Raw genomic sequence first — 13,485 nt, forward strand, 5'->3', positions numbered from 1 at the left:
TCGGATCCGGATCAGAACCGTACTGTTCCGATTCAGATCCGATCCGGATCCGGTCAGGTCATCCGGTCCGTTTGTCAGAGAAACGCAAGTGTGAACGGGGCCTAACTGATGCATTCATTGCTACCTACAATTGAAAGTCATACATTTGCATAATTGTGTAACTGGTGGTATGAAAATTAAGAATGTCACAGGAGTGCCAGAATATCACAGTTATGAATACTTGTTGCAGATGAATGATTATGAAAATATCATAGCCAGAGGAACAGCAATACAGTTAAAAAAATAGCATTTTTTATATGGCGGCCAGCACAACAGCCTTCATATATCGGCATGACAGGCATAATTTAAGAAATAATTCAGACACTAATTATGCTGAAGTACAGAATCAGGGTGACTGAAGACCAGCATACACTGATGAACAACGCCTTTTAAAGGCTCGTAGACTTTTTGCATCTGCTTCTTTAAAAGACACCAAAAGTGAGAGAGGTAAGGGGGCTGCCATGTGTATTTCAGTTTAAAATACCAGTTGTCTGGCGTCCTGCTGATCTTTCTGGCTTTAGTAGTGGTTGAATCTCACTCCTGAAACAAGCATGCAGCTAATCCAGTCAGACTTCAGTCAGAAACATCTGATCTGCATGCTTGTTCAGGGTCTATAGATACAATATTACAGGCAGAAGATCAGCAGGACAGCCAGACAATTTGCATTGGCATCCATATCCCTCTCACTTCAGGGGCCATATGCAATTCACTTTTTCACCTGAGTCTTCTCCTAGGTGAAATGTTCAAACTTCTGAATAAAATGCTTTTTAAACCATCAGCAAGCAAACAAAGACTCAAAATAGTTTTGATAGCACTTTTTCACCTACATTTTGGTACAGAGTGCTAAAAAGTTATTATAAATTGAAGATTAAAAATTTTCTCCTAGGAGAAAACTCAGGAGAAAAAGTTAATTGTATTTATCTCCAGGTGTGTTAATAGCTTTTACCAAGACATTGTCATGAACTAATCATAAATGATTGCAGAAGTTTATTTTACTGTTCTTCCACTTCAACTTTTCATCATTTGGATAAAACACATTCTGGTTGATTCACAGAGGTTACTTATTTTTCACCTTAAGAAGTGCTAATGTAGGAGATAGACAATTAAGGAGATATAATTAATGAGATAAATAGATAAGGAGAGCTGAACCATGATTTAAGTCAGTTAAGGAGAGTTAAGGAGCGTACACACGCTGTATTTTTACAAAAGACATGCCTGTCAGAACCGCCGAGCGGATCAGTCTGCTGACAGCCTGTACTCACGTGCTACTGTCGGCAGAACGACCGCCCCGCTGGAGGCGTGTAAAAATATGGCGTGTGTACGTGCCTTTATACAATGAATTAAGTCGGTTAAGGAGAGTTAAAACATTAGTTAAGTCAGTTGAGGAGAGCTAAATCATGAGTTAAGTCATTAAGGCTGGATTCACAGTGGTCAGTTGCATAATGCATGTGTTATAATGACTGAACTGCAATGGAGACCTGCCATAGTCTTTAATACAAAGCCTGCATGCAGGGAGTTAGAAAAATGCAATCCGTTACTGTGAACAGGCCCATAGAAATGTATGGGCAGTGAGTTGACATGCAGATTTTTTTCTGCAACACAACTGAGCACTGTGAACCTAGCCTTAAGGAAAGATAAATTGCGAGTTAATAAGTAAGGCGAGATAATTGAACAGAAAAGCTTTGTGAATCAGGCCCTTTGACATGTAAATTACAATTTTTTTGAGGATATGTTAAAGGTTCACTGTTTTTGTAGGGGATGTCAGGACCTCAAGGACCGCCTGGAATACCTGGATCTCCAGGACAAAGGGTAAGTTTATCATTGAATAGATCGCAGTATGAAGTGAAAGAACCACGGTTCAACCTTAACTAGAGTTGCACATGTGCAGCATAACTCATGAGGAAGTATCTGATCAGTTTGATCATCTGATGTGTAACGCTCTGATTTGCAGTCATCACTTCCTATTTAAAGGGGAACTTCAGCCTAAACAAACATACTGTCAAGTTATGTTAATTTAATTAGATGCAAATGTTTGTGATTTAATGGGGGCAGCCATCTTTTTGGTTGAAAGGAGGTGACAGGGAGCATGAGACACAGTTCCAAATGTCTAGCAATGTGCTAGCTGCGTGTTTGAAAAAAAAAATGATGTAAATCGGCCCAGCAGGGCCTGAGCGGCACCCTCCGGCGGCTTACCCCGTGTCACACACGGGGTTACCGCCAAGGAGGTTAATGGGAAATTGGACATGGTGTGCAATATTATGCTGCAGAATGGTTTTTTTCTTGCATTTGAAAATCACATTTAAAGGGGAACTGAAGAGAGAGGTATATGGAGGCTGCCATGTTTATTTCCTTTTAAGCAATACCAGTTGCCTGGCAGCCCTGCTGATCCTTTGCCTCTAATACTATTAGCCATAGCCCCTGAACAAGCACGCAGCAGATCAGGTGTTTCAGACTTTAAAGTCAGATCTTACAAGACTAGCTGCATGCTTGTTTCTGGTGTTATTCAGATACTACTGCAGAGAAATAGATCAGCAGCGCTGCCATGCAACTGGTATTGCTTAAAAGTGAGCCATCCCAATTAAATTGCATTGTAATGCAATTTTGCATGTACAAGAAAAAGGAACCTATGTAATTCAATATAATCTCCATAATCTACTGGAGTAGGGTGTATTTAATTGGCAGATAACCATATTTTATTGTCTATTTGTTTCATTTGTATAGGGTCCCAAAGGACCATCTGGGCAACAAGGTGATCCAGGGCTACCTGGTGTGCAGGTAAATGTATTACACAAATACAGCTTAACCTCCTTGCCGGTTATCCCGAACTCAGTTCGGGGTAACCTGCGCAGGAGGATTGCTCAGGCGCCGCTGGGCCGATTTGCATAATTTTTTTTTGTTACAAGCAGCTAGCACTTTGCTAGCTGCTTGTAACTTCCGATCGCCGCCGCTCGCCGCCGATCCGACGCAATCCGCTGCGCCGAGCCGCTCCCCCCCCCCGCCCCAGACCCCTGCGCTGCCTGGCCAATCAGTGCCAGGCAGCGTTGAGGGGCGGATCGGGATTCCCTATGACGTCCCGATGTCCATGACATCGGTGACGTCATCCCGCCCCGTCGCCATGGCGACCGGGGAAGCCCTGCAGGAAATCCCGTTCTCAACGGGATTTCCTGCATACTCTGATCGACGAAGGCGATTGAGTGGGTGGGGGGTTGCCGCCGCTCAGCGGCTATCATGTAGCGAGCCCTCGGCTCGCTACATGATTTAAAAAAAACAAAAACAAAAAAAAACCTCCTGCGCTGCCTCCTTGCCGGAGGAATTGAACCGGCAAGGAGGTTAAAGAGGTTGCGAAAATCGTAAAATTTAAAAAACATACAAATAAGAAGTACATTTTTCCTAGAGTAAAATGAGCCATAAATTATGTTGCTGTCACTTACAGTAAGTAGTAGAAATCGGACATTACCACAGATTTTGGACTAGCTCATCTTCTCATAGGGGGGTTCTCAGGGCTTTCTTTTTTTTTAAAAGCACATAGTAAATGGCAGTTGCTCTGTCTAACTGCCAAAATAGTGTGCAGTGAGCAGGGAGGCTGGCCAGCATCTTTGTATTAATCATTTTCAGGGAATGTCTTTATAAAGAATAAAGGCCATGCTGAGAATCCTCTATAGAGAGATGGACTAGCCCAAAATCTGTTGGTAATGTCAGATTTCTCCTAACTACTGTAAGTGACAGCAACATAGGAGAAAAGTAATTTTTTGCTCATTTTACTCTGGAAGAAATGCACTTCTTAATTGTATGTGTTTTAAATTTTTTTGCGACCGTTCCTCTTTAAAGGCCACCCAAGATGAAAATAAACTGATGAGAAAAACAATTATATCTATCTTCCTTCACCTAAAAATGACTTTTTTTTAGATATCCCACAGTTTTATTTTATATTTTCATCTAGTTTTTAAGTTTTTACTGTTTTATTGTCTCTGGTCAATGACACCTTCATTGAAGTATGCCAGAGTTCAAATCTATGAATTATTGACCCTTTTATCTCTTTCCTGCTTTCAGAAGCCATTTACTGACAGGAAAGTATTTTATGGCTGTAATTACTTATCAGTGAGGGTTGTTCTATAGTCTGATCTGATTTCTTCCTTTATTTAAAAAAACACGCAAAAAACAGCCTGACAGCCACGATTGCGGGCTGGAAGGCTGGTCTCCGTGTCCCGCTATGCCGGCTAACGGGCGCTCACGCTCGAGCAAACTCCCGTCTAATCTCACGCATCGCAAGATGACACAATACTGTGTTAGGCGGTCCCAGGGGAGCCACTCTGCAGCCACCATCTTGCGTTAGGCAGTCGCAGAGTGGTTAAAGTGTGGGGCTTGTAACTTCAGTGGTATGTACTCTAATTTTACTCTAGTACCAGTTATATAACAGATATTACAGGGATTAACAGAGAGGAAAAGTCACCTTGCATGCTTTGCATACAGTCCATGAAAAGTATGCTTCACTGGGACTGTTAATGCAAGCGTAATGCTGTAATGGACTGCATGCTCTGCATTGCGATACTGGAGTCCGTTGGATTACATTGCATCATCAGTTGCACTCTAAATGTCTCATAGACTTACAATTGCAGTGCGATACTGTACATTAAATTGCTCCCATTACATTGCACCGCAACACCCCACTGTTTGTGTGGGTTCATATATGGTTCTACTGTTCATTTTGAAGACCTCCTTGGACGCAGCAAAGACCAGCGCTGGTTCTCTCATGAAGCAAGGTAAAACATTTGATCAGTCGGCAGAGATTACAGGGGCAGCATTTTTGTACTGTGTTTACACTTAAAGCATGCAGTCGTAGTAGGAGGAGAATCGAGGGGAGAGCAAGCAAGGTGAAGAGGTCATCATTGGGGAAATGCCACTTGTGGCAGGAGAGCAGGGTGGGGGAGGCAGGAGAGCAGCAGTGTTTCATTTGACTTGCTCAGCAGAAGGGAGGAGGTGGCACTGTTGTCCTGACTGAGGCAGAATGGAGGATGGCCGACAGGCTGAGTGTAAACAGTGTGTTTGTTGCAGACTTGCAGTCAGCCAGCCAGTGTTTTATTGTGTTGAGCTGCATCATGTCATGTCTCAGGTTATTGCATATGCTCGTTTGCTGACTGAAAATATTAAATGAAGCAGAAATATGACATGGCATAATAGCATTTCATAACAAAACTCACAACGCAGTTGCAAGGAGGGGAAGGCAGGCGCATCCACCCAAGTTTGCCTCAGGCAGCAAAAAGTCTCGAACCGGCCTTGGAAAAGACGATGATGATGGTAAAGTAATCAACAAAAAGTTTGAGAAATATTAATTCAGAATGTGGCTACCAATAAAATGTATAATTGTATCTAAATACTTCCCCACCCCTTTTTAACCTGATATATTACAACATAACGCTGGTTTAAACTTTTAAGATAGTGCTCTGAAAAAGTACAGCGCCGTCCTGCCAAACATTGTTATCTGTATTTTTGAAAAATGAACTACCCAATAAATAGGATGTGAAAAATATTCTCTGGACACAGGTGGAGAAAATAATTGAGCCCATTCTACTTGATAAACCACTCCTTTTTTTTATTCAATGCCATCAATTAATCTGAGGTGTGCTACAAAGTGCTACAACCTCGGCCCTTGAGGACTGGCATTCAACACCCTGGTGATGTGCACAGCATTAACTTTATTTTTTATGAATTAGCATTACAGATTAGCAATAGCTCACGTTATTTTAGTAAAAATCCTCTTAAACTGTATGTTTTTGTAGGGCCTGCCTGGAAATAATGGTGTTCCTGGACCAATGGGACCTAAGGTAAACAAAAAATAAGTAGTAAATATCCAGTTTTGTAATCAGTATTCTAAACAGCCAAAGTTAGAGCACTAAATTATGATAATACTTGGTTCAGTGTGTTGGAGAGTCCAGTTCTATGTTTGGGTAGGTTTGAAACTATAGAAGTCCTGTGCAACTGCCTTGTTACTGAATACGCAAGAAGGACTTTGCTTTGTACTGTCTTCACAGTGGCGTAGCTATAGTGGATGCAGAGGTTGCGACTGCACCGGGGCCCCTGGACCAGAGGGGCCCACAAGGGACCCCTACTTCATCCATCTTTTTAGCTTTTCATTGGTGCTCTGCTGGTAATTAACACCTCTATATGTGCATTGAATAGTGGCAATCCTTAACAAACTGTTTCCTTACTCTGATCACACCTCTTTGACACTGAAACTGTCCTTGGTAGGTTTTGGGGCTCCATATCAATATAGTGCTTGGGGCCCCATGTAAAACTCGCACCGGTGCCCCAAACTCCTTCCTTACGCCACTGTGTCTATATATAATACTTATGGTAATCAACCCCCCCCCCCCAGATAGGTTGTTTTGCTGAATTTATTTTGATAAAATAAATAATTATATTCTTAATTTAATTTTACTAACCTCTTTCCTTCCTATACATATATAAAAATATATATTTTTATTTCAGTGGCATGGCTTAATCATTTTTAATACTTTTTCATGTCAGGGCCCAGTCGGACCAGCTGGTCAAGCAGGAATTCCTGGAATTCCAGGAAAAAAGGTAACGTTAAAGTTTTGTTGTCATGGTGAGAGAGTAACTAAAGTGACATGTGACACAATAGGATAATCAGAGTACATATAGTATTATTCCTACTAATAACTTCTCTAAGATCTTTTTTAATGTAATTTTTTTTACATTGTAAGAGCTAAAAAAAACTGCTTTTATCTATGCAAAGAAGGCAGTTGGGCAGCTGTCAAATTCAGCCTGGTTTCTTCTGAAAAGGAAATAGAAGCCTTCTGTTTGGCAGAGGAAACACAGTTGATAACAAGACAATTAACAAGGACAGTGAAGTTTAATGAGCTATAATTCATTTTGTTTTGCAGCTGAATTAAGCAAATTTTACGTGACACTGTAATGGCTGCTGTTTATCGTTCAGCCTTAGAAATTCAGTCTGTGGTGTACGAGTGAAATTAACTTCTTTGGCGCTGCTCTGGCCCCCTTAAAGACCAGCCCCTCCCCCCTTTTTTCCCTTTATGATAATTGTGATTGGCTCACAGTGACTGATCACAGGTTCTAAAGGCAATGAATTACCTCCCAACCAGCTCACGGCAGTCAGCTATCCTTATGCACGGAATACACAGTACTTTTTTGCTAAGAATCGTTTTGATAGATGCCTCCGATGATAAAATTCCGACATGTCCAATGTTCCGCTCGATTTGATTCTGCTCGTTTTCTCATAGAAGTCAATGGAAAAAAGATAAGAAAAACGAGTGGAAGATAAGAGAATCGAGCAGAAAACCGAATGGCTAATTGATCGTGCGCCAAATCGAACGCGAAAAATGTACTGTGAATTCCCAGTATTAGACAGCTGGATTTAGTGGAGATAAGCAGCCACAAACAGGACATAGATTTCAATAAGCTGCATACAGAAGAGATTAACATCCTGTGACTGTTTTGACTATCAGTGTACTGTATGCATGAATATCCGCCCTATGTCATGCTGTCTGCAATTCAATGGGTGGAGTTCAGGAACAAGAACAGACTTTTTAACTGCTTTAATATAGTTTTGCGATCCTACCTATAATAGGATCCACATAAGCTTTGGATTGGGGCAAAAAACCCGGAGACTGAGCAACATCATTATCATACTGAATGGTTTTGCACATTTCAGACTTGACAGAAATAACCTCTTTATTTGTGGTTGCTAGGGGCAACGAATCTTTTGGCTGACAAGCCGAATCCGAAGATTGGCCTGCAAGCACCAATTCATTAACATATGGTAATGACACAGAAATGTTGCATAACCCAATCTGATCAGCATCATGCACTGCAGGAAAAAACTCATAGAAATAACCTGGCAGGGGAATTCCCAACTTACGAGAAAATACATGACTCCGAAATCTGCGAGGGTTATGTCTCAGATTCTTGTGTCTGGCATACTCATCCGCCCACACAAACAGATCCCCTTGGAAAAGATTGTAAGCAATCTGACCACTCCAAGTGGAAATATTGGTGGCCTGAAATTCAGGATTTGCCAAGAATCTGGAACATTCTGATAAAAACTCATCTCTGGTTTCAGAGTCCAGTATCTTAAACCTCTTAAAGACACAGGACCCATATTTGACCAAATCGTACAAATCGGAAATTCCCTCTACACTGGGAATTTCGGTTGGGCTGGTCATACTGTAACGATTGTGGAATTCTCTCCGTGATCAGCGCACAAGACGTGCGCTGACACTGCGGAAATCCTCCACAAGCGTGTAATTTGAGGAAACCCAGCAAAAGGTGCAATGCACCTGTAGAGGGAAATTCCTGTCGGCAGGTGGAGCTGTGGAGTGCAGAGGAACAGCTCCTCTGCCCTGCCACAGATGCAAGACAGGAATTGCACGAAGTGAAGAAACGCAGGGCAAGATAGCCCTGAAGGAGAGAGAGCAAAGCGACAGAGGGTATGTGTGTGCACCAATCTAGTCACCAACCCGCGACAGTGCATACACAACCATGAAGAACAGGAGAGAAGGCAATCGCCAGAGATGGCGATTGCTAACAGCGACACAAGACTGAATAAGCACAGATGTGGAATGTATGTATGTCCACCAATCTAGCCGCCACCCTGCGACGGCGGACAAACAACAAAGGAAACCAAGTGAGAACGCAATCGCAAGAGAAGCGATTGCGAAAGAGAATGAGCACAGGGACAGATTGTATGTGTGTGCACCAAACTAGTCGCCAACCCGCGACGGTGCATGCACAACAGCAGATATGAAATAGGAACGCAATCGCGAGAGAGGCGATTGCCAGAGGTGACACAAGGCTACAGCAAGGCAGAGCACGAGAGTAGCAAAGGCACAGCAAATCATACAATGAGAAGATAAGGAAAATAACAAACGCTAGCTAAACGCGAACACCGCACTTATTCGCAACAGTGCACGCGTTTATGCGCGGTCTCCGCTTGTTAAGCACAACAGAGACAAGCATGCCTAACTAACCACCGACAGACAAACATGAAACAGTGGACGCAAGCGCTTGCTTAACGGTTACCTCACCGAGCCTCCAGCAAGCGTTCGTAGCAGACAAGACAGATACACGAAAACAGGAATAAGCGAGAGATAGGATCCACAGCACTAGCGCAAGAGGCTAGTGCGATCCAGGAAGACAGATCAGAAGGGGCTACCAGTAACAACCGCTGTTCCGGTTAGCACCCAGACACACAGAACGATTTCCTGTCGACCACCACTGGGACAGGACAATCGCAACAGACAAACAAAACAGATATGCAATCCTAACTGCACTAGGGAAACTGCCTAGTGCAGTCCCAGGAATTACTATAAGCTAATCTTCAACAATGAGCAAGGCTGACACTCCACCGAGTGTTTCACAGGACTAACCCTTATGACCAGCAAAGGACTCTGGGAAACATAGCTCTTTATACTGCCAGTCATCAAAGGAGGCAGGTAAGGGATTTGCATAACGAGTATATGCAAATTCCTCAGCAGCAGAACAGACCAGAAACTTGTAATGGAAAGACAGGTCTCTCTTGCAGAGACCTGCAGCCCACAGACTAGAGGAATGGTCAAACAGCTGTCTGCCAGTGCATCCAGCTAAGCGGATCATTACAGCATCACTTGAGAATTCCTAGATGATTATTCAACAAAACAGAGACCCAATGCTATCAATGACTGGAATTGTGTATTTGTCAAAGAGTCTGCAGAAACCTATAACAGTTAGGGAGCGTTCATTCTTCTTCTAGCGTTTTATGCATTCGTTATGCACAATTTTGCATGTAAACCCTATGTTAGGGAAAGGATTTCTTACGTGGTTCATGTTCTTTTAGGTCTGTGGAAAACATTTACCCAGGTGATTGTTGGGCGAACAGTGTTCGCCACTGTTCGGGTTCTGCAGAACATCACCCTGTTCGGATGATGTTCGAGTTCGACCGAACACCTGATGGTGTTCGGCCAAACAGTTCGGCCATATGGCCGAACTAAGAGCGCATGGCTGAACGTTCGGCTAGCGCTGTGATTGGCCGAACGGGTCACATGGTTTGGACCCGAACGTGCTCTGATTGGCCGAACGGGTCACGTGGTTCGGGTAAATAAATACCCGATCCACGTCATTTCTCCGCCATTTGTCTGTGGGTTTAGCTTTGGGTAGGCAGGAAGGGTAGTTCTCTCTCCAGCCAGGCTAGCCAGGGTCCCCCCAGTCATTGTGTCGCTGCTGGGAACAGTAGTACACCGCTCACCCACACTATATAGCATTGTGTTTACTGCCACTCTGTGTACACCGCTCACCCACCACTGTATAGCATTGTGTTTACTGCCACTCTGTGTCTCTGCTGGGAACAGTAGTACACCGCTCACCCGCCACTGTATAGCATTGTGCTCTGTGTCGCTGCTGGGAATAGTAGTACACTGCTCACCCACCACTGTATAGCATTGTGCTCTGTGTCGCTGCTGGGAACAGTAGTACACCGCTCACCCACCACTGTATAGCATTGTGCTCTGTGTCGCTGCTGGGAATAGTAGTACACCGCTCACCCACCACTGTATAGCATTGTGCTCTGTGTCGCTGCTGGGAATAGTAGTACACCGCTCACCCACCACTGTATAGCATTGTGCTCTGTGTTGCTGCTGGGAACAGTAGTACACCGCTCACCCACCACTGTATAGCATTGTGCTCTGTGTCGCTGCTGGGAACAGTAGTACACCACTCACCCACCACTGTATAGCATTGTGCTCTGTGTCGCTGCTGGGAATAGTAGTACACCGCTCACCCACCACTGTATAGCATTGTGCTCTGTGTCACTGCTGGGAATAGTAGTACACCGCACACCCACCACTGTATAGCATTGTGCTCTGTGTCGCTGCTGGGAACAGTAGTACACCGCTCACCCACCACTGTATAGCATTGTGCTCTGTGTCGCTGCTGGGAATAGTAGTACACCGCTCACCCACCACTATATAGCATTTCTGTACTGCCACTGTACTGCTGCCAGTCAGCGTGTACTTTAAGGATAAGTGAAATGAAGAAGAAATCCTGTGAAAGAGGGAGGGGCAAGGGAAGAGGTGTTTCCCCTGACGGTTCACGTACAGGCCACAGTGGAGCACCGAAGAAAACCCACTCAATACCGCCCATGTTGTCCAGGAAATCAACCTTCACAAATCCAAAAGAACAGGACCAGATAATTAATTGGATGACCTCTCAAGCGTCCAGCAGTGGGTTAAGCAGCACCAGCACATCACGCACAAGGTCCGAGTCCTCAGCCAGTTACAAGGAGCCAGTGGGCACAAAGCTGACACAACCGGCAGCGACACCACGCACACAACTGCCAAATAACCAGTCCGAAGAATTTCCTCAGGACACAATGGGGTATAGTTTTCTGACACCCATGCAGCAGCCCACAGAACAGCAAGCGTGCAGATCCACCTCCAACACCGATCGCCTGGAGAAGATGGTCAAGGACTACATGTCAGATGGCGTAGCTGTGTTGAACAATCCATCTGCACCCTTGAACTATTGGGTATCGAAGCTAGACACCTGGCACGAACTGGCAATGTACGCAATAGAGGTGCTGGCTTGCCCGGCAGCCAGCGTTATGTTGGAACGCTGTTTCAGTGCTGCCGGAGGCATCGTCACAGATCGGCGTATCCGCCTCTCCACAGAAAATGCAGACCGTCTGACTCAAATTAAAATGAATCAATCCTGGATTGGAAACGACTACGCAACACTCCCGGACCCCAACCAAGTAACATGAACAATGAACATCTGTGATGGGTTAGCGTTTCCGGTCCCTGTTTATTGAACCTCTCATCTGTATTACATTTATGACTGCATGGCGACAAAATGCATTGCTATCCGCAGGCTTCTTGTCCTCATGCAAGGCCTGGGTTGTTGTGTCTCAAAGCGTGGCCTTCTCCTCCTGCGCCGCCCTCCTCCTGTTCCATCACGTGTGCTGCTGCTGGGTTAGCGTTACCGGTCCCTTTTCCTGGAACCTCTTATCTGTATTACATTTATGACTGCATGGCGACAAAAAGCATGTTACCTGTGCAAAGAAAAATGACATTTTCCGCATTTAAAAGACATTTTTTCCTTTGAAATTTTACAATCAATTTTCTCAAAAACTATAAGCTCTTTTTCAAATATTTTTTTTTCCTCTTGTACCCACTCCCAAGGTGCACATACCCTGTAAATTTGGGGTATGTAGCATGTAAGGAGGCTTTACAAAGCACGAAAGTTCGGGTCCCCATTGACTTCCATTATGTTCGGAGTTCGTCTCGAACACCCGAACATCGCGGCCATGTTCGGCCTGTTCGGCCCGAACCCGAACATCTAGATGTTCGCCCAACTTTAGTGATTACTGATGTGTCCTTTGTATGATCTTAGCTTGAAAACTAAAGCATTTACATGTCTGGAATGCTTATCGATATCTGAAAACGTAATCTTTGCTGGTTATTATCTTTATAGTCACATAGTAGTTACCCTACTATGGGAGTCAGGTTAGTTGTAGTATTGCATTTTGTAACTATGCTGCTTTTTTAATCATAGTTTTTGAATAACGGCATTTCCAAAGTGCAGTATTTACACTTTGCATTTTATGCTTTCTGTGCAGGTTAGGAAAACAGGCACATTATTTGTGAAGTGCAAAGCCAAAAGCTTTTTCAGGCCTTACAAACAGATGAAACGGATAACATATTACTGCCGTGTCCCAATGACACACAGAAAGCAGGATGTATCAAGACTAAATTAGCTGGAAATGGTGTTTACATTCTAGGATTCCTCTAAGGCCTTAGCTTAGGGTGCTTGAGAGCAAAGGTGCAAATAGCAGCCGTGTGCATACCGTGAATCCAGGGAGGGTCTATAATGGTTGCGGGCACCCACTGTAGGTTCTCCACAGATTCACGGTATGCACCCTGCTTTTGTTTTTGGATGCAATTTACAATCTGTGTTACAATGCAGCTTCCATTCAATAGACTACAAGATTAACTGCAGCATTGCCAGGCATCTTTTGTCTATCAAAGATATTGTTGCAATGTGATGTTCTTTTGTACCTAGAGCATGCTGCTCATGCGCACCGTGAACCCTTGACTGATCTGGTCATAGTACTGTAGTGCTGACTTTGCTCCTTCTTTGCTATACTAAAGTGTATTATGCACTGTGTATATATAGTTACCTGACGTTTTCCCATGAAGATTGTAGAATATATTATTGCGTATTGTATATGGGCAGTCTATGAAAGGATCAGAGAGCGTTCAGGGCACTTCCAGACTAAGTTTACCTGTTTTATGTTGGGATCATGTAAACTAAAGCCTTGTAGGACAGAGGCGCTATTGCTCAGAAGGGGGTGGCTGATGATAGTGGGCTTTGGGTAGCAAAAAGCACAAATCCAGCCCTGCCTATAATAGAGCATTACGGACGTGTTTAAATCCAGAC

At 43.9% G+C, this 13,485-nt stretch overlaps 1 protein-coding gene across 1 annotated transcript in view; it reads left to right on the forward strand.

Moving 5' to 3' along the window:
- LOC137519378 (collagen alpha-1(XXI) chain-like) overlaps nucleotides 1-13,485 on the forward strand; it is a 128,691-nt gene that overhangs the window by 59,957 nt on the left and 55,249 nt on the right. The window contains exons 11-14 of the mRNA XM_068238334.1: nucleotides 1,795-1,848; nucleotides 2,761-2,814; nucleotides 5,817-5,861; nucleotides 6,565-6,618. Of these exons, the coding sequence (XP_068094435.1) occupies nucleotides 1,795-1,848; nucleotides 2,761-2,814; nucleotides 5,817-5,861; nucleotides 6,565-6,618 (207 nt within the window). The remainder of the gene's footprint in view (nucleotides 1-1,794; nucleotides 1,849-2,760; nucleotides 2,815-5,816; nucleotides 5,862-6,564; nucleotides 6,619-13,485) is intronic.

The sequence above is a fragment of the Hyperolius riggenbachi genome, chromosome 5 (genome assembly GCF_040937935.1).
Source record: "Hyperolius riggenbachi isolate aHypRig1 chromosome 5, aHypRig1.pri, whole genome shotgun sequence".
NCBI lineage: Eukaryota > Metazoa > Chordata > Amphibia > Anura > Hyperoliidae > Hyperolius > Hyperolius riggenbachi.